Genomic DNA, 22,055 nt, shown 5'->3' with positions numbered 1-22,055 from the left:
TGCCTCTGGGGAAGAGCTATTGAAATGTTGTCTCCTGCTGACTAGACAACACTACCTTTACCAAACAGGACTGCATCCCAAATGACACCCTATTCAATTTATTGTGCACTACTTTTGACCAGGGCCTATTGGGCTCTGGTCAAAAGTAGTGCACTGTGCAGAGAATAGGATGCCATTTGGGACACAGCTTTATACTGAGGATTTGGAATAACAAGCTCACTGATGACCGATATGTTCATGTGGTTTCATGTGCAGCACCATTAAATGTCATGAGAAAATATTGCCTGAACTGCGTTTCGCTGCTCCACACAAATTTAAGCTGCACTCTACACAATTTATGGTTGCACTATCTTTCACATTACAAGACACAAGCAGAAGCATCGCTGGCAGTATTTGTTCTGCATGCTGACTGTGAGGAATACGAAATACTGTGAGGAATACTTCCACTAAGATTCACTAAACCTGACAGGAAAATTAATCAAATGAAGCCAACAAAGTTAGTCATCACAATCTGTGATGTGAATTTATACCATGTGTTTCTAAAATGTTTGTCCACAAACTGGAATCGTATTCATAAAGAGTTTCAGAGGAGGAGTGCTGATCTAGGATCAGGTCACCCCTGTCCATATAATCTGTTCATTATTATGTCAAATATAAAACTGATCCTAGATCAGCACTCATACTCTGAGACCCTTTATGAATACAGGCCTAAGCTTGTTTTGTCATGGAAAATCAAGCCAAGAGAGATTCCTTACCCCCAAGGCCGGGTCGAAGGCGATTATCATAGCCATCTAGAAGTCTGTCGAGGATCCGTGTGAAGAGAGTGATGTTGTTCTTGAAGGCATCTGTTGTAGGATCAGCAATGACTGGCCTTGGAGACAGACAAGAGTGTCAGATTGACAAGGCCTTTGCACAGTTATTCCAGAGGGAATGAAAGAGGGAAGATGAAAAAAAAAGGTAATAGAACACACACACACACACACACACATCTCCACCTTTCCCAAGCATTCTCCCAGATGACCCATTTCAATGCTGAACATTTGTGTGCCATCTGATCCTGGAGCAAAAACACAATTTAATATAAAAATGTGACCCATTGCACATCAGTAATTTACAAGAGAGGCTTTTGTAGGTAATACTTTGCCAAAACAATGCACTTCGATTTAAAAAAAAAACTTCTTTAAACGTCTTCTGGAACATGTGAGCTTTCATATACGTTAATAACAAACTTGTACACCATCTGTAAATATGAATAAAAATGTAAAATTACAAGCCTAGTTGGTTTAGCCACGTAAACATGTCAGGAACCTTCCAGCTAGCCATGATTGGCTGAGATAATGGATGGGCTGGACATGCCCAGAGATGAGTTCGGATTGGTCTGCCATGTAGCTGGCTTCTGTTTATAACATGAGCTGCTCAGTGTGTGTAGATAATCCTCGCTACAAAGGCTTTTTTTTTTTTTAAGATATAACGTTAACCATGGAAAGCTGCAAAAGTGTTGCTACTGCTCTCAACAACATTGCTGCCCTAAATTTTCCTGGCACTATTGACAAAGATCAGTGGGGAAAAGTTACGACTTTCTGCACTCGGTGTGAACCGGAGTAACTTGACACAACGAAACAAGCATTCATACATGTGTACAGGTAAGTCTAGCTACATTTTCAGACATTACAAGTTTCACCTTTTTTCTGAAAGTTGTTTTCATTGCAAGTTAAAGCATACTGTTAGCTAGCTAGTGAATGTTAGCTTGCTGGCTCGCTAGCTAATGTTACGTGTATGATCAGTGTAGTAATATTATTTGTATCTCAGAAATGGATTTGCATTGCTAGTTATAGTCTAATGTTAGCTAGCTAGCTAACATTGAGCCTAGTCGGTTAACTTCAGCTACCTGCAGATTCATACTACAGCGTTTCATGCATGGTGGCTAGCTATGGCAATATGTTTGTACTGTAGCTATGGGTTGGGATTATGGCTAATTGATGTCTAAAATGTAAAATGTCTAAAACAAATATTCCACTTCGCCAGATGATTAGATGACCCACCAAATTAGCCAGGTGTGTCCAGGGGTGATTACGGCCATCTATTGTATTTCATGAACATGTATACATGTCTAACTAGATGTGGCTGGGGGTGGTTATAGAGTTTATTTCACATGACCCATCAATTTAGACAAGTGTGTCTGGGTAAGCATCATCTAGCAATTATACAATATTTTTTATCTGCATACGTTCTATTTTTTTTATATTGCTACTATGCAAATATGCACGTAACCATTTCACTGTACTGTTTACACCTTCTGTTTCATGTGCATGTGACAAATAAACATCATTTTATTTGATATACTTTGTGTATACCAGAGACGGTAATGTGAAAAACAACATGACCTGCACTAAAATTTAGATTAGGATATAGGCCAAGGACTAGTTAAAGGGTATTTTACAACTAGTTTTTGCTACTACGTTCACCCTTTACTACGTTCACCCTTTGTAGTCTTGAGATCTTTGGCTGCTTAATACACGACCTTACTCACTCTGTTTAGCACATGGCCTCACTAAGTCTTAAGAGGATGTGAACGATGCTGAATAGGTGTAGACAAACAAGAGCTCTCCATTAGATGTACCAAAACATTCAAGGCACATTTTTGTCAAAAGTGAGTTTACAAGTTTATCAGCTTTCAAAGCAGATATAGTTTCCATTGTTCCTCAACTGTAGTGTATGATATACCTTTTTGTAGTTCAGAGTCTCTACTTTTATCCAATGTAAAAATACAAAATAAACATTTAAAATGTTGCTACTGTACATAAGACCGAATTGAGGTGGTGGGTCACAAATGTCATCGGTTTCATGAATCCAATAAGCGGAAGAGGCGTAATTAAGTTTGATATTGATCATGTATTGGTTAATCAATTGACTGACATTGGTTTCTTGATTGATTTGTGAGCTAATATCAGTCTACAAGCTACTTTCGTGAAAGCTGTGGACACAGCGAGTCAAGCGCAACGTGTCAAAAATGTTGCAACCATGAGACTTCCTAGTCCATTTGAGAATTACACTACGTGACTACGATATGCTGTCACAAAATGAAGAGCATGTCCCAATATGTGTGGATTATAAGCATGTTTATTTGTAGAGAAACTGTATAAGCTGTAGGCTACTGATGCTGTACAATGGTCATACAGTACAAGGTCCCACTTTAAAAAGTGCCCCAGTATGTAGTTACATCGGTACAATTGAGAACTGAGTGATCACATGGAATGTCATTCCTTGAGCATTGAAATAAAGTGCTATTTGCATATTCATGACCCATGCTCTGATGATAAACATATTACAGAGTGTGGCTATAGTGATATGAGCAATTCTCCATGGCATCATGGTGTGAGCACAGCTTTTTCTGACTGAAAATAGTGGCTGTACTTCATCGCCACCCCTGGGAACCTAATCCGATAATTTCCCCACTTCATTGATTTCAAAAAGTCCCCCAAATCGACAAAAGCCTGATGTTCACTATCCTAAATACATAGGCGATACCTATAAGGTAGGCTACTAAAGCACGTAGAATCCCGACATTGTGGTGTACAAAACTAAAGGAATACGATTAGGTGAAAATATGAATTAAATTACAAACTCTAGATATAGTGGTACGCTATACGTTCAGTTTTACTTTGTAATGTGACAAAACATACTTGATTAATTTTTATTATTCAAGGTAACGACTTACCTCGTTTGCCAGACGACCGTCAACGAGAGGCAGATGAACAGACATTGAAAAATGTAGTCTCTATTCCTCATAGCTGCATGTAGCCTACACCTACACAGCAGGGAAGACAATAATGAATGGAACCATAATGGATCAAGCTGGCGATTTTACGTTTCTTTTTCTAGGTCTATTTGTACGGGAATATATTAAAATAGCCTACACAGAATGAACTCGGAGAATAAATACCCAGAAAGGCCTACAGTATTACTGGGAATACATCATTTGGACCCGCAGAGGAAAAACGTACATTACATTAATATTTACAGAATGTTTTCTAGGGGGACTGCAATTAGTATTAATTGACACATAACATGCCTGTGTTGAATGATAATTAATTTCCACTGCCTAAAAGAACATTTAGCGTGTAGTGGTGAACGAGTTCAAAAGCAAAGTGAACGAGTTCAACCACAGATCTGAAATCCCTTGCTTCTGTGCAGAAATGCTTGAGGGATATCCCCACTGAGATAAACTCTACATGATATCTAGGCTAGGCTACTCCTGCCTACTTATCGACGGAGACAGACAGGAACTGTATCAAATCATTCTCACCACAAAACGACTTTTCATCCGCGAGGAGACTCACCTGGAATGCAGGGTGTAGCCTAATTGAAGCAATTATCAGCACAGAAATTGAGCCAGATGTGAAAGTTGAACCCAGTGGAACCACTACGGTGTACTGTCAAGATGGAATAAGCGCGCACGAGTATAACAAGAGCGAGCCTTATACATTCAAAGCACCAATAATTACAGTTGTGCCCAATTATGCACTTAATGTCTTTATCCTTTCCTTGATGTCACTGACGTTCAGCGTCTAACATTTTCCCATTCTGTTTCCATTTCAGTTTAGCTGGTGAAAGGGAAGAACACACGCTCCCGAGCCGCGACAATATCGCTCTCTCTCTCTCTCTCTCTCACACACACTCACACACACACACACACACACACACACACACACACACACACACACACACACACACACACACACACACACACACACACACACACACGCTAAACTACATGATTAAAGACGGGAAAATAACGGGTCCTAAAGATAGTTATTTTGTATCTTCTCAATGTTTTAAACAGATGTAACAATTTCTCAATGAACACATGTAATTAGTCGGCTAAAGTTGAGGAATATTTGCTTCTACATTTAAAATGAACATTACCGTAATCTTCATCCAATGGCATAATACTGTGTCATCCATAATAATACCGGGTTATTGTATACACTGCATGGCATTTTGTTCAGTCTTTAGAGCTCTAAGAAAGATTACATCAGTTGTAAGCCAGCTGTAACCAGCTGTAACCACTCCAAGAGCAAAACACATAGGAGGAGAAATACCTTATTTCTGAAAGAAAAATGTCACTCTCTAGTGAAAGCAAGGAGTTTCAATTTTGATCTTACTCTATTTGCATTTTCCACATAGCAGATCCATTTTTTTTTTAAGTAGAGAGGAACGTTGATACTTCCAATCCAATAAGAAGAAGAAAAATGAACATGTCTTGAAGACCACTTCCATCTGTAGGCTTCCTCTACATATTTGCTAATGGAAACGCATAAACTGCCTCATTCCGTCTATATAGGCCTAGTCTACAGTAAAATACTATTTTTTTGCACATCCTAACTATCAGATACATTGATTATGTCTCCAGTTTCTTATTGAAAACAAATGATTTCCCCCATCCACTCACAAGCCACCTACATCACTGTGCCACACAAAAATGTGTGGCACAGTGATGTAGGTGGCTTGTGAGTGGATGGGGGAAATCATTTGAATGGCGAGGAAGGAACACTTGTACGCATGAAGACCAACATAAACACGGTTACAGTGACAAGATGAGAGTGAGATTTAACCGTTCATAACTCCTTAGCTGAGAGAGAGCCCCAAAACGTCTTGTTTTAACAGAGAAATAAATGGTTGCCTAAAAGTGTAAGGAATAAACACACCACCTCTCAATCAATAACCGACATGTAAATACATCATAACAACACTGTCACTACATTTACATTCATATTAACCAGCACATGCAATGACTTTAGATTTTTCAGATTTTCACATGTTCAAATGTATCTGTGTGCCATACTGCTACCCGGATGTCACCCCTCAACGCAATCTGTGCACACACTCTCCCCCCTCTTTCCCCTCCTCCGTCATTTCTCCCTCCCATCTGCTGAATCTTTCTCCACTCTTTATTCCTTGATGCCGCTAATTCCACCCTTCTTTTTTGCCCTCTCCTTGTTCTCTGTGTCCTCTCACGTCCAGGCCAGCGTGGTGTCAGACACCTTGGTAGCTGACAGACCAAGATTGCGGGCAGCTGAGGAAAAAATGTAGGTGAACAAACCAGCCATCAAAGGGACCATCCTTCAGACCTAATATTGATTATTTGGAGAAATGTATTTAAAAATTATTAAAGCTATAGTTTGGTTCCAGCTAGTTTGATGGACCGTTAAATGACAGAGGAGCATGTGAAATTTGGTTATTAGTTCCAAGACTAGGTTAAAGCACATTCTTGTAGTACTGGTACTGCGTAAGACCACGATATTGCAATAACTGATTTAAAACTTACAACTCCGACCCACCCTTTCATTACAACACAATTTCCCACCAGCATTGAGCTATTACTGCAGCTAATCAGCCTGAGGAGGCTGTCATTCCATGCCAGAGGACGGTTACATTGATCCCATTAGTGGACATACCTGGGAGTCTGTGACCGGTCATCAATGGCACTTTCACTCTCATTTTAAGGGGTCTATGCCCACTGTCAAGTCAAACCTGGAATGAACAGGGTACACTAAACTCCATGGCTGAAAGGGAGACCAGTTTGGGAAGGAAGAATACAGTTCAATGAGGTCAAGCAAATCTTAGAATTCACAGGAATTTGAAGCACAGAAATATTTTCTCAATTTCTGTGCCATTGGCAAAGAACACTTTATAGCAGCCAGAAAAGGATCATGAGAAAACCACAAGTTATTATGGCACATCATTTGTATTGCTAGGTGTTGCATCACATTAAGCTTACAAGGACTCATGGGTTCATCTTTGGAAAAGATGACTGAGTGACACGGCAAGATGATTAATGTAGCAGAAGGAATCTGGATAGGAACTGAAGGTGTGGTTTGCAGGGTTGAGGAATACTTGCCGAAATGTGCACTCGCCCCTGAATGATGTTTCACTTGCCGCCAATACCAACAACAACAACCAGTAATGGGGATGACAGCATCCTCTGTTGGAGAAAAATATTACTGTAACTCTCAACATATCACTTCCCATCTTTATAAAGAAACGTCTAATTTTACCATCTAAAACTCATAAAATGATCTTTACTCATATTTGTCATCTATTGTTCCTCACAGTATAGCTATATCATCTGTGAGGGGAAGATTGCAATATTAACAGTCAAGACATTGACACTATTTCAATGTGTATCCAAAATAGACATGTTATTAAATATTCTAATCTGCTTCCTGAGGTAATATAGGGCATTCATGTGTTTTACGTTATTATAAAATGGCAAGATAAGATACTACGGTAATTGTGTATTTAAACTAGACATGCTGGAATTATTTCAGAAAAACGTATAACAGGGGCAATTAACAGCAAGCGGTGATTTATGAGAACACACAAATCACACACTTAAATCAGCCGCACATTATCCTAATTTTGGTCAGCTGATCCTACACATGTTGCTGGAACTGCCAGACCTGTCTCTCGCCAGTTGCCTCGGCAACAAGCTGTGCAGAATACAGATGAAGAGGCTGTCGAGGGTCTGTGACACTGATAAAGATCCCACTGCTTCATGAGAAAAGACAAGCCGTGTTACATCTTCACAGGTAGCAAGGACTCAGGAGGTGAAATTTTGTGTGTGTGTGTGTTTGAGTGAAAGACTGAGTGTATGTGTGTGTTTGTGTGTGTGTGTGTGAGAGAGAGTGTGTGTTTGTGAGTGTGTGTGTTTGTGAGACAGAGTGTTTGTGGGTGTGTGTGTGTGTGTGAGAGAGTGTGTGTTGGTGAAACAGAGAGTGTGTCTTTGATTGCGTGTGTGAGACAGAGTGCGAGAGAGAGAGAGAGAGAGTGAGTGTGTATGTGTGTGAGAGAGAAATAGAGATATGAAGAGGTTGCAAGTCTAATGGGTTCAATGAAGTATGTATAATTGTTTAATTTGTAACAGAATTGGCTTATTAATTCAATGTACTTTGTATATTATTATGATAATGTTACAGGATGTTCTCTAACGTCATACGTTAGTTTCTCGCCCTTAGGGTTCTAAAAGGCAGTAATGTAAGGTACTTAAGTAAAAATACATTAAAGTACTACTTAAGTAGTTTTTTGAGGTATCTGTACTTTACTTTACTATTTATATTTTTGGCCACTTTTACAACACTACAATCCTAAAGAAAATAATGTACTTTTCACTTAATACATTTTCCCTGACACTCAAAAGTACATTTTGACAGGAAAATGGTCACATTCACACACTCATCAACAGAACGTCCCTGGTCATCCCTACTGCCTCTGATCTGGGGGACTTGCTAAACACAAGTGCTTGGTTTTTAAATTATGACTGAGTGTTGGAGTGTGCCCCTGGCTATCCGTGAATAAAAAAAGAAAATTGTGCCCTCTGGTTTGCTTAATATACGGAACATGACATTATTTATACTTTTACTTTGGATACTTAAGCACATTTGAGCAATTACATTTACTTAAGTACATTTAAAACCAAATACTTTTAGACTTTTACTCAAGTAGTATTTTACTGGGTGACATTCACTTTTACTTGAATCATTTTCAATCAAGTTATCTTTACTTTTACTGAAGTATAACGATTGACTACTTTCCCCACCACTGTTAAAAGGGTAATTTGGCTGTCTCCATAGGAGAAACCTCTTTGGTTCCATGTAGAACCCTTTTTGGTTCCAGAATCTACATGGAACCCAAAAGGGCTCTACCTGGAACCAAATAGGTTACCCAAAGGGTTCTCCTATATGGATTGCTGGAAAAACCCTTAAGATTCTAGATAGCACCTTTTTTTTCTAAGAGTGTAGGTGGTCAACCTCTTTGGGATAGGGGGCAGCATTTTCACTTTTGGATAAATAGCTTGCCCAATTTCAACTTCCTGCTACTCATGCCAAGAATATAAAATATCCATACTATTAGTATATTTGGATAGAAAACACTCTGAAGTTTCTAAAACTGTTTGAATCATGTCTGTGAGTATAACATAACCTACAGTGAGGCAAAAAAGTATTTAGTCAGCCACCAATTGTGCAAGTTCTCCCACTTAAAAAGATGAGAGAGGCCTGTAATTTGCATCATAGGTACACTTCAACTATGACAGACAAAATGAGAAAAAAAATCCAGAACATCACATTGTAGGATTTTTAATGAATTCATTTGCAAATTATGGTGGAAAATAAGTATTTGGTCAATAACAAAAGTTTATCTCAGTACTTTGTTATATACCCTTTGTTGGCAATGACAGAGGTCAAACGTTTTCTGTAAGTCTTCACAAGGTTTTCACACACTGTTGCTGGTATTTTGGCCCATTCCTCCATGCAGATCTCCTCTAGAGCAGTGATGTTTTGGGGCTGTTGCTGGGCAACACGGACTTTCAACTCCCTCCAAAGATTTTCTATGGGGTTGAGATCTGGAGACTGGCTAGGCCACTCCAGGACCTTGAAATGCTTCTTACGAAGCCACTCCTTCATTGCCCGAGCGGTGTGTTTGGGATCATTGTCATGCTGAAAGACCCAGCCACGTTTCATCTTCAATGCCCTTGCTGATGGAAGGAGGTTTTCACTCAAAATCTCACGATACATGGCCCCATTCATTCTTTCCGTTACACGGATCAGTCGTCCTGGTCCCTTTGCAGAAAAACAGCCCCAAAGCATGATGTTTCCACCCCCATGCTTCACAGTAGGTATGGTGTTCTTTGGATGCAACTCAGCATTCTTTGTTCTCCAAACACGACGAGTTGAGTTTTTACCAAAAAGTTATATTTTGGTTTCATCTGACCATATGACATTCTCCCAATCTTCTTCTGGATCATCCAAATGCTCTCTAGCAAACTTCAGACGGGCCTGGACATGTACTGGCTTAAGCAGGGGGACACGTCTGGCACTGCAGGATTTGAGTCCTTGGCGGCGTAGTGTGTTACTGATGGTAGGCTTTGTTACTTTGGTCCCAGCTCTCTGCAGGTCATTCACTAGGTCCCCCCGTGTGGTTCTGGGATTTTTGCTCACCATTCTTGTGATCATTTTGACCCCACGGGGTGAGATCTTGCGTGGAGCCCCAGATCGAGGGAGATTATCAGAGGTCTTGTATGTCTTCCATTTCCTAATAATTGCTCCCACAGTTGATTTATTCAAACCAAGCTGCTTACCTATTGCAGATTCAGTCTTCCCAGCCTGGTGCAGGTCTACAATGTTGTTTCTGGTGTCCTTTGACAGCTCTTTGGTCTTGGCCATAGTGGATTTTGGAGTGTGACTGTTTGAGGTTGTGAACAGGTATCTTTTATACTGATAACAATTTCAAACAGGTGCCATTAATACAGGTAACGAGTGGAGGACAGAAGAAGTTACAGGTCTGTGAGAGCCAGAAATCTTGCTTGTTTGGAGGTGACCAAATACTTATTTTCTACCATAATTTGCAAATAAATTCATTAAAAATCCTACAATCCTACCATTTTCTCATTTTGTCTGTCATAGTTGAAGTGTACCCATGATGAAAATTACTGGCCTCTCTCATCTCTTTAAGTGGGAGAACTTGCACAATTGGTGGCTGACTAAATACTTTTTTTGCCCCACTGTATGTAGCAGGCAAAACCCAGAGGACTAACCATTCAGAAATAAAAAAAGTTGAGGTCACTGTCTATTCAATGTGTTTTCATTGGGGAACTAGATTTCTAACACACTTGTTTGCAGTTCCTACCACTTCCACTGGATGTTACCAGTCTTTGGAAAATGGTTGAGGTTATTCCTTTGTGAAATGAAGAAGTATGGCCATCTTGAAACAGTGTAACACTGTTGAGAGTTGCGCAAGTCTTGAAAAGTAGCGTTAGTTTGTTGTTGTCCTGTATTGAAAACCCGTCTTCAATTTGATTGATTATTAACGTTTAAAAATACCTAAAGTTGTATTACTGTAAGGGCGTTCGTCTGTAGGAGGAAGAGAAGCGGACCAAAGCGCAGCGTGGTGGTTATTCATGTTTTAATCAATCACTACACATGAACAAACTAACAAAAACAAGAAATGTGCAAACGCAAAACAGTCCTATCCTGTGACAAACAAACACAGTGACAGGAACAATCACCCACAAACACACAGTGAAACCCAGGCTACCTAAATATGGTTCCCAATCAGAGACAATGACGAACACCTGCCTCTGATTGAGAACCATATCAGGCCGAACATAGAACTAGACCAAAACATAGAAAAACAAACATAGACTGCCCACCCAACTCACGCCCTGACCATACTAAATAACTACAAAAACAAAGGAAATAGAGGTCAGAACGTGACAGTACCCCCCCCCAAAGGTGCGGACTCCGGCCGCAAAACCTTGACCTATAGGGGAGGGTCTGGGTGGGCGTCTGTCCGCGGTGGCGGCTCTGGCGCGGGACGCGGACCCCACTTCGCCATTGTCTCAGTCCGCCTTATTGTCCGCCTCCGTGGCTTACTCACCATGCCCACCCCTCTCAATGACCCCACTGGACAGAGGGGCTGCTTGGGACAGAGGGGCAGCTTCTCGGGACAGAGGTGAAGCAGCTGCTCGGGACAGAGGGACAACTGCTCGGGACAAAGGGGCGATAGCAGCTCGGGACAGAGGGGCGATAGCAGCTCGGGACAGAGGGGCGATAGCAGCTCGGGACAGAGGGGCGATGGCTGCTCTGGACAGAGGGGCGGCAGCTGCTCGGGACAGAGGGGCGGCAGCTGCTCGGGACAGAGGGGCGACAGCTGCTCTGGACAGAGGGGCAGCTGCTCGGGCGGCCCCTGGCTTACTGGCGGCCCCTGGCTTACTGGCGGCCCCTGGCTTACTGGCGGCCCCTGGCTTACTGGCGGCCCCTGGCTTACTGGCGGCACCTGGCTGACTGGCGGCACTGGCGGCCCCTGGCTGACTGACGGCACTGGCGGCCCCTGGCTGACTGGCGGCACTGGCGGCCCCTGGCTGACTGGCGGCACTGGCGGCCCCTGGCTGACTGGCGGCACTGGCGGCCCCTGGCTGACTGGCGGCACTGGCGGCCCCTGGCTGACTGGCGGCACTGGCGGCCCCTGGCTGACTGGCGGCACTGGCGGCCCCTGGCTGACTGGCGGCACTGGCGGCCCCTGGCTGACTGGCGGCCCTGGCGGCCCCTGGCTGACTGGCGGCACTGGCGGCCCCTGGCTGACGGGCGGCACTGGCGGCCCCTGGCTGACGGGCGGCACTGGCGGCTCCTGGCAGACGGGCGGCACTGGCGGCGCTGGGCAGACGGGCGGCACTGGCGGCGCTGGGCAGACGGGCGGCGTTGGCGGCGCTGGGCAGACGGGCGGCGTTGGCGGCGCTGGGCAGACGGGCGGCGTTGGCGGCGCTGGGCAGACGGGCGGCGTTGGCGGCGCTGGGCAGACGGGAGGCTCAGCTGGTGCTGGGCAGACGGGAAGCTCAGCTGGCGCTGGACAGACGGGAAGCTCAGGCGGCGCTGGGCAGACGGGCGGCGTTGGCGGCGCTGGGCAGACGGGCGGCGTTGGCGGCGCTGGGCAGACGGGAGGCTCAGCTGGTGCTGGGCAGACGGGAAGCTCAGCTGGCGCTGGGCAGACGGGAAGCTCAGCTGGCGCTGGACAGACGGGAAGCTCAGCTGGCGCTGGGCAGACGGGAAGCTCCGGCAACGCTGGAGAAAAGGAAGGCCCTGGTAGCGCCGGAGAGGCGGGAGACTCCGGCAGCGGCGCCGGACAGGCGGGAGGCTCCGGCAGAGGCGCCGGACAGGCGGGAGGCTCCGGCAGAGGCGCCGGACAGGCGGGAGGCTCCGGCAGAGGCGCCGGACAGGCGGGAGGCTCCGGCAGAGGCGCCGGGCAGGCGGGAGGCGCCGGACAGGCGGGAGGCTCCGGCAGAGGCGCCGGACAGGCGGGAGGCTCCGGCAGCGGCGCCGGACAGGCGGGAGGCTCCGGCAGAGGCGCCGGACAGGCGGGAGGCTCCGGCAGAGGCGCCGGGCAGGCGGGAGGCTCCGGCAGAGGCGCCGGGCAGGCGGGAGGCTCCGGCAGAGGCGCCGGACAGGCGGGAGGCTCCGGCAGAGGCGCCGGACAGGCGGGAGGCTCCGGCAGAGGCGCCGGACAGGCGGGAGGCGCCGGACAGGCGGGAGGCTCCGGCAGAGGCGCCGGACAGGCGGGAGGCTCCGGCAGCGGCGCCGGACAGGCGGGAGGCTCCGGCAGAGGCGCCGGACAGGCGGGAGGCTCCGGCAGAGGCGCCGGACAGGCGGGAGGCTCCGGCAGAGGCGCCGGGCAGGCGGGAGGCGCCGGACAGGCGGGAGGCTCCGGCAGAGGCGCCGGACAGGCGGGAGGCTCCGGCAGCGGCGCCGGACAGGCGGGAGGCTCCGGCAGAGGCGCCGGACAGGCGGGAGGCTCCGGCAGAGGCGCCGGGCAGGCGGGAGGCTCCGGCAGAGGCGCCGGGCAGGCGGGAGGCTCCGGCAGAGGCGCCGGGCAGGCGGGAGGCTCCGGCAGAGGCGCCGGACAGGCGGGAGGCTCCGGCAGAGGCGCCGGACAGGCGGGAGGCTCCGGCAGAGGCGCCGGACAGGTGGGAGGCTCCGGCAGCGCTGGAGAGGAGGAAGGCTCTGGACGGATGGGCCGGAGAGACAGCCTGGTACGGGGGGCTGCCACCGGAGGGCTGGTGCGTGGAGGTGGTGACGGATAGACCGGACCGTGAAGGCGTACTGGAGATCTTGAGAGCAGGGCTGGCAACAACCGCCCTGGCTGGATCCTCACCCTAGCCCGGCAGATGTGGGGAGCTGGGATGTAGCGCACCGGGCTAAGCACGCGTACTGGGGACACCGTGCGCACAACTGCATAACACGGTGCCTGACCAGCACCACGCCCGCCACAGTTAGCACTGCTAGGAGCACTGTAGTGCTGAGATGGCACAGGACGTGCAAGGCTAGGGAGATGCACAGGAGGCCTGGTGCGTGAGGCTGGCACAGTCTTCACCAGACCCCTCGCACGCACCTCAGGATGAGTATGGAGAGCTGACCCCGGTGCCATTAAATCCCTGACACGCTCCGTCGGGCGAATGTCGTGCCTCATGCACCAAACCAGCAAGTCCCTCATATCACTCTCCTCCAATTTCCCCATTAACTCCTTCACAGTCTCTGCTTCGCTCACCTCCAACACCAGCTCTGGTTCTGAGCTCCTCCTTGGCTCCTCACGATAAACGGGGGGAGTTGGCTCAGGTCTGACTCCTGACTCTGCCACACTCCCCCTGTGCCCCCCCCCAAGAAATTTTTGGGGGTGACTCTCGGGCTTCCATCCGCTCTGCCGTGCTAGTTCCTCATAATGCCGCCTCTCTGCTTTTGCTGCCTCCAGCTCGGCCTTGGGGCGGCAATATTCTCCTGGCTCTGCCCAGGGTCCTTTCCCGTCCAGTTCTTCCTCCCATGTCCATTTCTCCAGGTGGTGCAGCCTCTCCCACTGCAGCTGCTGCTGCTCCTGCTGCTGCTGCCTTTGCTGCTGCTGCTGTTGCTCCTGCTGCACCAGTCGCTTCTCCTGCTGCTGCTGTTGCTCCTCCTGCTGCTGCCTTTGCTGCTGCTGCTGTTGCTCCTGCTGCACCAGTCGCTTCTCCTGCTGCTGCTGTTGCTGCAGCCTCTGTTTACCACGCCGCTTGGTCCTTGGGGGGTGGGTGATTCTGTAAGGGCGTTCGTCTGTAGGAGGAAGAGAAGCGGACCAAAGCGCAGCGTGGTGGTTATTCATGTTTTAATCAATCACTACACATGAACAAACTAACAAAAACAAGAAATGTGCAAACGCAAAACAGTCCTATCCTGTGACAAACAAACACAGTGACAGGAACAATCACCCACAAACACACAGTGAAACCCAGGCTACCTAAATATGGTTCCCAATCAGAGACAATGACGAACACCTGCCTCTGATTGAGAACCATATCAGGCCGAACATAGAACTAGACCAAAACATAGAAAAACAAACATAGACTGCCCACCCAACTCACGCCCTGACCATACTAAATAACTACAAAAACAAAGGAAATAGAGGTCAGAACGTGACAATTACAAAAGTAGTTTGAAATGTTTTGGCAAAGTTTTTACAGGTAACTTTTGAAATATTTTGTAGTGACGTTGCGCAAATTGGAAGCTGTTTTTTTCTGGATCAAACGCACCAAATAAATGGACATTTTGGTTATATATGGACGGAATTAATCGAACAAAGGGACCATTTGTGATGTTTATGGGAAATATCAAAAGAAGCTCGTCAAAGGTAAGGCATGATTTATATTTTATTTCTGCATTTTGTGTAGCGCCTACAGGGTTGAAATATTCTTTCTCGCTTTGTTTACTGTTGTATTATCATCAGATAATAGCTTCTTATGCTTTCGCCGAAAAGCCTTTTTTGAAATCTGACGTTGGCTGGATTCACAACGAGTGTAGCTTTAATTTGGTATGTTACATGTGTGATTTAATGAAAGTTTGAATTTCATAGCATTTTATTTGAATTTGGCGCTCTGCATTTTCCCTGGCAATTAGCCAGGTGGTACATTTGCGTCCCGCCTATCCCAGAGAGGTTTTAAGGCAGTAATGATCCCCACTCTTGGAAAAAGGTTCCACCGGTCATAAAGGGTTCTATGGCTTGTCACCGTAGAACCCTTTCCAGGTAGAACATGTTCACCCAACATGTTTTTTGAATATGTTTTCCGGTATTTTACAAATGTTCCATCTTGAGAATAAATCACTTTTCTACCGGGTACCCCGGTATTTCCCGCCACACCCGGAAGTGTCATTCTAGAGCATAAAACATGTACAGTAAATGTCTGAATTCGATTAGAGCTTTGTACGGCATAACAATTCAAACCTGATGCTACAGTACCTTAGCCTGATGAGCCATACATTAAAAACATTTTTGAGTCCAAGCCCAAAAAATCCCAAATGATTGTGCTGTTATCCAATACATAGCCTATGATATATAGGCTAATGCTACCGAACCTTATGCACGACAGGAAAATATAAAAGCCCATAGATGTAGCTATGCTCTCTTAGGTAAGTAAATGAAACAAGCTCCATGGGGCTGCATCGTTTGTGTGGGATGACATGTTTACTGTTGCCTTGTTTTTAAATATAATAGGCACTATTTTACATTTTTATAATTAGTAGGCTGATGCATATATAGCCTTAGCCGACCCCATTCTGTATATTTTTGGCGCCTCTTTTGACACTGTGTTAACTAACCTCCAGACGAGCTTCAATGCCATACAACTCTCCTTCCGTGGCCTCCAAGTGATCTTAAATGCAAGTAAAACTAAATGCATGCTTTTCAATCAATCGATTTGGTCGCCTCTACTTCCAGTTCTCTGCTGCCAATGACTGGAACGAATTGCAAAAATCACTGAAGCTGGAGACTCATATCTTCCTCACTAGCTTTAAGCATCAGCTGTCAGAGCAGCTCACAGATAACTGCACCTGTACATAGCTCATCTGTAAACAGCCCATCTATCTACTTCATCCCCATACTGTATTTATTTATTTATTTATCTTGCTCCTTTGCACCCCAGTATCTCTACTTGCACATTCATCTTCTGCACATCTACCATTCCAGTGTTTAATTGCTATATTGTAATTACTTTGCCACCATGGCCTATTTATTGCCTTAACTCCCTTATCTGAACTCATTTGCACTCACTGTATATATACTTTTTGTTTTATTTATTCTACTGTATTACTGACTGTATGTTTAGTTTATTCCATGTGTAACTCTGTTTTATGTGTCGAATTGCTATGCTTTATCTTGGCCAGGTCGCAGTTGCAAATGAGAACTTGTTCTCAACTAGCCTACCTGGTTAAATAAAGGTGAAATAAAAATAAAATATACAACCTGAGTCTACAAAACATTAGGAACACCGGCTTTTTCCATGACTGCAACTCGGTATTCGGAAGGTGTCTGATGTTTTGTACACTCAATGTATACAGTGCCTTCAGAAAATATTCATACCCCTTGACTTAATCCACATTTTGTGTTAGTCTGGATTAAATATTTTCATCACCCATCTACAGACAATAGCCCACAATGACAAAGTGAAAACATGCATTTAGATATTATTGCAAATTTATTGAAAATTAAATACAGAAAGATCTCATTTACATAAGTATTCACACCCCTGAGTCAATACTTTGCGATTACAGCTTTGGTTCATCTTTAGGTAGGTCTGTATCAGCTTTGCACATCTGAATTCTTCCTTGCATTCTTCCTTGCAGATTTTCTCAAGCTCTGTTAATAATTTCTTATGGCTGGGGGGCAGTATTGAGTAGCTTTGATGAATAAGGTGCCCAGAGTAAACTGCCTGCTACTCAGGCCCAGAAGCTAAGATATGCATATTATTTGAAGATTTGGATAGACAACACTCTGAAGTTTCTAAAACTGTTTGGATGATGTCTGTGAGTATAACAGAACTCATATGGCAGGCAAAAACCTGAGAAAAAAATCCAACCAGGAAGTGGGAAAGCTGAGGTTTGTAGGTTTTCAAGTCTTTGCCTATCCAATATACAGTGTAAAATTTGGTCCAAATCCACTTCCTAAGACTTCCACTAGATGTCAACAGTCTTTAGAACCTTGTTTCAGGCTTCTACTGTGAAGGGGGAGCGAATAAGAGCTGCTTGACTAAGAGGTCTGGCAGAATGCCATGAGCTAAGTCAGGCGAGCAACCATGAGAGCGAGCTGCGTTCCTTTTTATTTCTGTAGGACAAAGACATTTTCCGGTTGAAACATTATTGAAGATTTATGTTAAAAATATCCTAAAGATTGATTCTATACATAGTTTGACATGTTTCTACGAACTGTAACGAAACTTTTTTTTGACTTTTCGTCTGGACTAAGTGCCTGCACCTCGTGAATTTGGATTTGTGAACTAAACGCGCAAACAAAAAGGAGGTATTTGGACATAAATTATGGACTTTATCGAACAAAACAAACATTTATTGTGGAACTTTGATTCCTGGGAGTGCATTCCGATGAAGATCAAAGGTAAGTGAATATTTATAATGCTATTTCTGACTTATGTTGACTCCACAACATGGCGGGTATCTGTATGGCTTGTTTTGGTGCCTGAGCACTGTACTCAGATTATTTCATGGTGTGCTTTTTCCGTAAAGCTTTTTTAAAATCTGACACAGCGGTTGCATTAAGGAGAAGTATATCTATAAATCTGTGCATAACATTTGTATTTTCATCAACATTTATGACGAGTATTTCTGTAAATTGATGTGGCTCTCTGCAAAATTGCCGGATGTTTTGGAAGCAAAACATTACTGAACTTAACACGCCAATGTAAACTGAGATTTTTGGATATAAACATTAATTTTATTGAACAAAACTTACATGTATTGTGTAACATGAAGTCCTATGAGTGTCATCTGATGAAGATCATCAAAGGTTAGTGATTAATTTTTATCTCTATTTCTGCTTTTTGTGACTCCTCTCTTTGGCCGGAAAAATGTCTGTGTTTTTCTGTGCCTTGGCGCTGACCTAACATAATCACATGGTATGCTTTCGTCTTTTTGAAATCGGACACTGTGGTGGGATTAACAACACGTCTATCTTTAAAATGGTGTATAATACATGTATGTTTGGGGAATTTTAATTATGAGATTTCTGTTTGAATTTCACTGGCTGTTGTCAAATCGATCCCGTTAATGGGATGTCAGCCATAAGAAGTTTTAAGTTAGATGGGACATTTTTTTAAATTTCTCAATGATAGAGACCACTGTGCTCTTGGAAACTTTCAACAATCTAGAAATTGTTTTATTGTCACGTTCTGACCTCTATTTCCTTTGTTTTTTGTATTTATTTAGTATGGTCAGGGCGTGAGTTGGGTGGGCAGTCTATGTTCGTTTTTCTATGTTTTGGGTCAGTTCTATGTTTTCGGCCTAGTATGGTTCTCAATCAGAGGCAGGTGTCATTAGTTGTCTCTGATTGAGAATCATACTTAGGTAGCCTGGGTTTCACTGTTTGTTGGTGGGTGATTGTTCCTGTCACTGTGTTTGGTGTCACAGGATAGGACTGTTTTGCGTTTTCACATTTCTTGTTTTTGTTAGTTTGTTCATGTGTAGCGATTTATTAAAACATGAATAACCACCACGCTGCGCTTTGGTCCGCTTCTCTTCCTCCTACAGACGAACGCCCTTACATTTATACCCATCCCCAGATATATGCCTCATCACAAATCTCAGAGATCTACTGACAGTTCCTTGGACTTCATGATATCGTTTCTGCTCTGACATGAACTGTCAACTGTGGGACCTTACTGTATATAAACGGGCGTGTTTCTTTCTAAATAATGTCAAAACAATTGAATTACCATCAGGTGGACTCCAATCAAGTTGTAACGACATCACAAGGATGATCAAAGGAAATTGGATGTACCTGAGCTTAATTTGGAGTGTCATAGCAAAGGGATGTGAATACTTATGTAAATGAGATATTTCTGTATTTCAACGCATTTGCTAAAGTATTGTTGTGACGTTGTATTAGCTAATGTTACGACTGTTGCTCATCGAATGATTAAAGTTTCTAATTGCATGGTTGAATCAAGCAACCATCAAGCAATTATTAACTCATTAACCTGGGGCTAGTTTTTATTGAGTTTCTATTTCCCAAATTAACTCAAAGAAAATCAGAATATCGATTTTACAACAGCCTCTAATTAACCAGTTACCTCTACCATCTCATTCTGAACGTCATATAGTCCGTGAATCTGCACGGACCCGGGTCTCACCAATGAGCTCGTACCACACCGATCTTAGTTGAATATTTATTTATTAAAAAGCTAAAATGATGATAAAAGATACACATTATAGGCTATTGATTAGAACTTAGTATAACGGGCCAACACACTATGGCGCTTGTTACCCAAAATGGGGATTTCAAAAGAGAGAGAGAGGAAAAAAGAAAGTACACGAGAGAAATATACATTTGGGTGAATTTGTCAGCTATGCTATTCTAACCCTAGCCTTGCCCCAAACTGCCGCTCTTATGGGTCAGAATATAATGATGTAATTACGTGGGGAAGTTATCTGTGGATCCTCCGTGTGGACCGTTCAGGCTGCTCGATGATGCTCTTCTCCGGCGCGCCTTTCTGGTCGTCCTCACGATGTCAGTGTCTTTTTGGCTTAGGAGTCTGTTCCCTCACCCTTGCTATGGAAGGGGTCTTCTGAGGACAGACGGCTCTGTAGCTCAGAGTTCACAGCATAGGAATGAAACTTTTTAGATACCACGTAATAACGTCATCTATTAACCTTTAATAACAAAACAAAAATGACATATATTTTCATATTCCAACTATTGTCATGCCCACCATTGTGGCTGATGGAAACCATGGTTCCAAAGTCCCTTTATTTCATGTTTAATGTTATGAGGCTGGTTCTCCATAGTAACAGGACAAAGGAATTTGTCTGTGGCCTGAGATTTACCAGGGGCGTGAGGGGTCATAAAACCCCCACATCTTCAGACTCCTAAATCTCTCCTCCTCTGTTGGGGTTGAGAGATAATCTGTAGGGTTGTGGTCTCCTGTAACCTGACCTGATCAGGACAGATATGACAGTATCTAAAAACATGTTTTCACTTTGTCATTATGGAGTATTGTGAGTAGATGGGTAAGACAAAATGTGGATAAGTCAAGGGGTATGAATGCTTTATGTAGGCACAGTATAGCTTATCTTTCAATAACATTTCCCCTAATGCTTTGCAAGGTGCGTATTAGAAAGAGGTAGGCTATCTTCATTGTTGTTTCATTCCTTCCTTTCTTTCAGCAGTTAAATGAAATGTTTCGTTGTGCTGATCTTCATAATTGAAATTACATGCTGAATAATATAGGACTAGAATAAGATGCAGATAGATTCTTTGTGAAGAGAAGAAAAGGTATCTACACTACCGGTCAAAAGTTTTAGAACGCCTACTCATTCAAGGATTTTTCATTATTTTCACTACAGTGGGGCAAAAAAGTATTTAGACAGCCACCAATTGTGCAAGTTTTCCCAGTTAAAAAGATGAGAGGCCTGTAATTTTCATTATAGGTACACTTCAACTATGACAGACAAAATGAGAAAAAAAAATCAAGAAAATCACATTGTAGGATTTTTAATGAATTTATTTGCAAATTATGGTGGAAAATAAGTATTGATGTTGAGATGTGTCTGTTATTTGAACTCTGTGAAGCATTTATTTGGGCTGCAATTTCTGAGGCTGGTAACTCTAATGAACTTATCCTCTGCAGCAGAGGTAACTCTGGGTCTTCCTTTCCTGTGGTCGTCCTCATAAGAGCCAGTTTCATCACAGCGCTTTCTGTTTTTTTGCAACTGCACTAGAAGAAACTTTCAAAGTTCATGAAATTTTCCATATTGACTGAACTTCATGTCTTAAAGTAATGATGGACTGTCGTTTCTCTTTGCTTATTTTAGCTGTTCTTGCCATAATATGACTTGGTCTTTTACCAAATAGGGCTATCACAACACAATTTATTGGCTCAAAGGCATTAAGAAGGAAAGAAATGCCAAAAATGTACTTTTAACAAGGCACACCTGTTAATTGAAATGCATTCCAGGTGACTACCTCATGAGGCTGGTTGAGAGAAGGCCAAGAGTGTGTAAAGCTGTCATGAAGGCAAAGGGTGGCTATTTGAAGAATCTCAAATATAAAATATATTTTGATTTGTTTAAAACTTTTTTGGGTTACTACATGATTCCATATGTGTTATTTCATAGTTTTGATGTCTTCACTATTATTCTACAATGTAGAAAATAGTAAAAAATAAAGACAAACCCTTGAATGAGTAGGTGTTCAATTATTTTTGACTGGTAGTCTATCCATCCCATCCATTCATCTGTGTACACTACATGACCAGAAGTATGTGGACACCTGTTCATCGAACATCTCATTCCAAAATAATGGCTATTAATATGGAGTTGGTCCCCCCCTGTGCTGCTATAACAGCCTTCACTCTTCTGGGAAGGCTTTCCACTAGATGTTGGAACATTGCTTGTTGAAAGTCACTAAGCTCTTCTGTAAGGCCATTCTACTGCCAATGTTTGTCTTTGGAGATTGCATGGCTGTGTGCTTTATTTTAT

General features: G+C 43.9%; 2 protein-coding genes across 5 annotated transcripts in view; one reads left to right on the top strand and one right to left on the bottom strand.

Annotated features, from left to right (window-relative positions):
* The window catches only part of LOC110505100 (gamma-aminobutyric acid receptor subunit alpha-2), a 56,711-nt gene extending 51,450 nt beyond the window's left edge, over positions 1–5,261 (bottom strand). Inside the window, exons 1-3 of one of the 4 annotated variants that reach the window (XM_090219750.1) lie at positions 5,166–5,261; positions 3,719–3,808; positions 756–871 (exon numbers count right to left, since the gene is read on the bottom strand). In XM_090219750.1, coding sequence (XP_090075876.1) covers positions 756–871; positions 3,719–3,808; positions 5,166–5,185 — 226 coding nt within the window. In that variant the 5' untranslated portion in view covers positions 5,186–5,261. The other 3 variants (XM_021584072.3, XM_090219751.1, XM_036970228.2) reach the window with 3 other exon arrangements.
* Positions 1,423–22,055, top strand: part of LOC110505098 (AP-1 complex-associated regulatory protein) — a 107,840-nt gene continuing 87,207 nt past the window's right edge. Inside the window, exon 1 of the mRNA XM_090219752.1 lies at positions 1,423–1,643. The gene's annotated coding sequence lies outside the window, so the exon portion shown is untranslated. The remainder of the gene's footprint in view (positions 1,644–22,055) is intronic.

Source organism: Oncorhynchus mykiss, chromosome 25, assembly GCF_057628025.1.
Source record: "Oncorhynchus mykiss isolate SJ-2025 chromosome 25, ASM5762802v1, whole genome shotgun sequence".
In the NCBI taxonomy this organism is placed as follows: domain Eukaryota; kingdom Metazoa; phylum Chordata; class Actinopteri; order Salmoniformes; family Salmonidae; genus Oncorhynchus; species Oncorhynchus mykiss.
The sequence above is the reverse complement of the archived record's forward strand: the minus strand, read 5'-3'. Positions and strand labels throughout refer to the sequence as shown.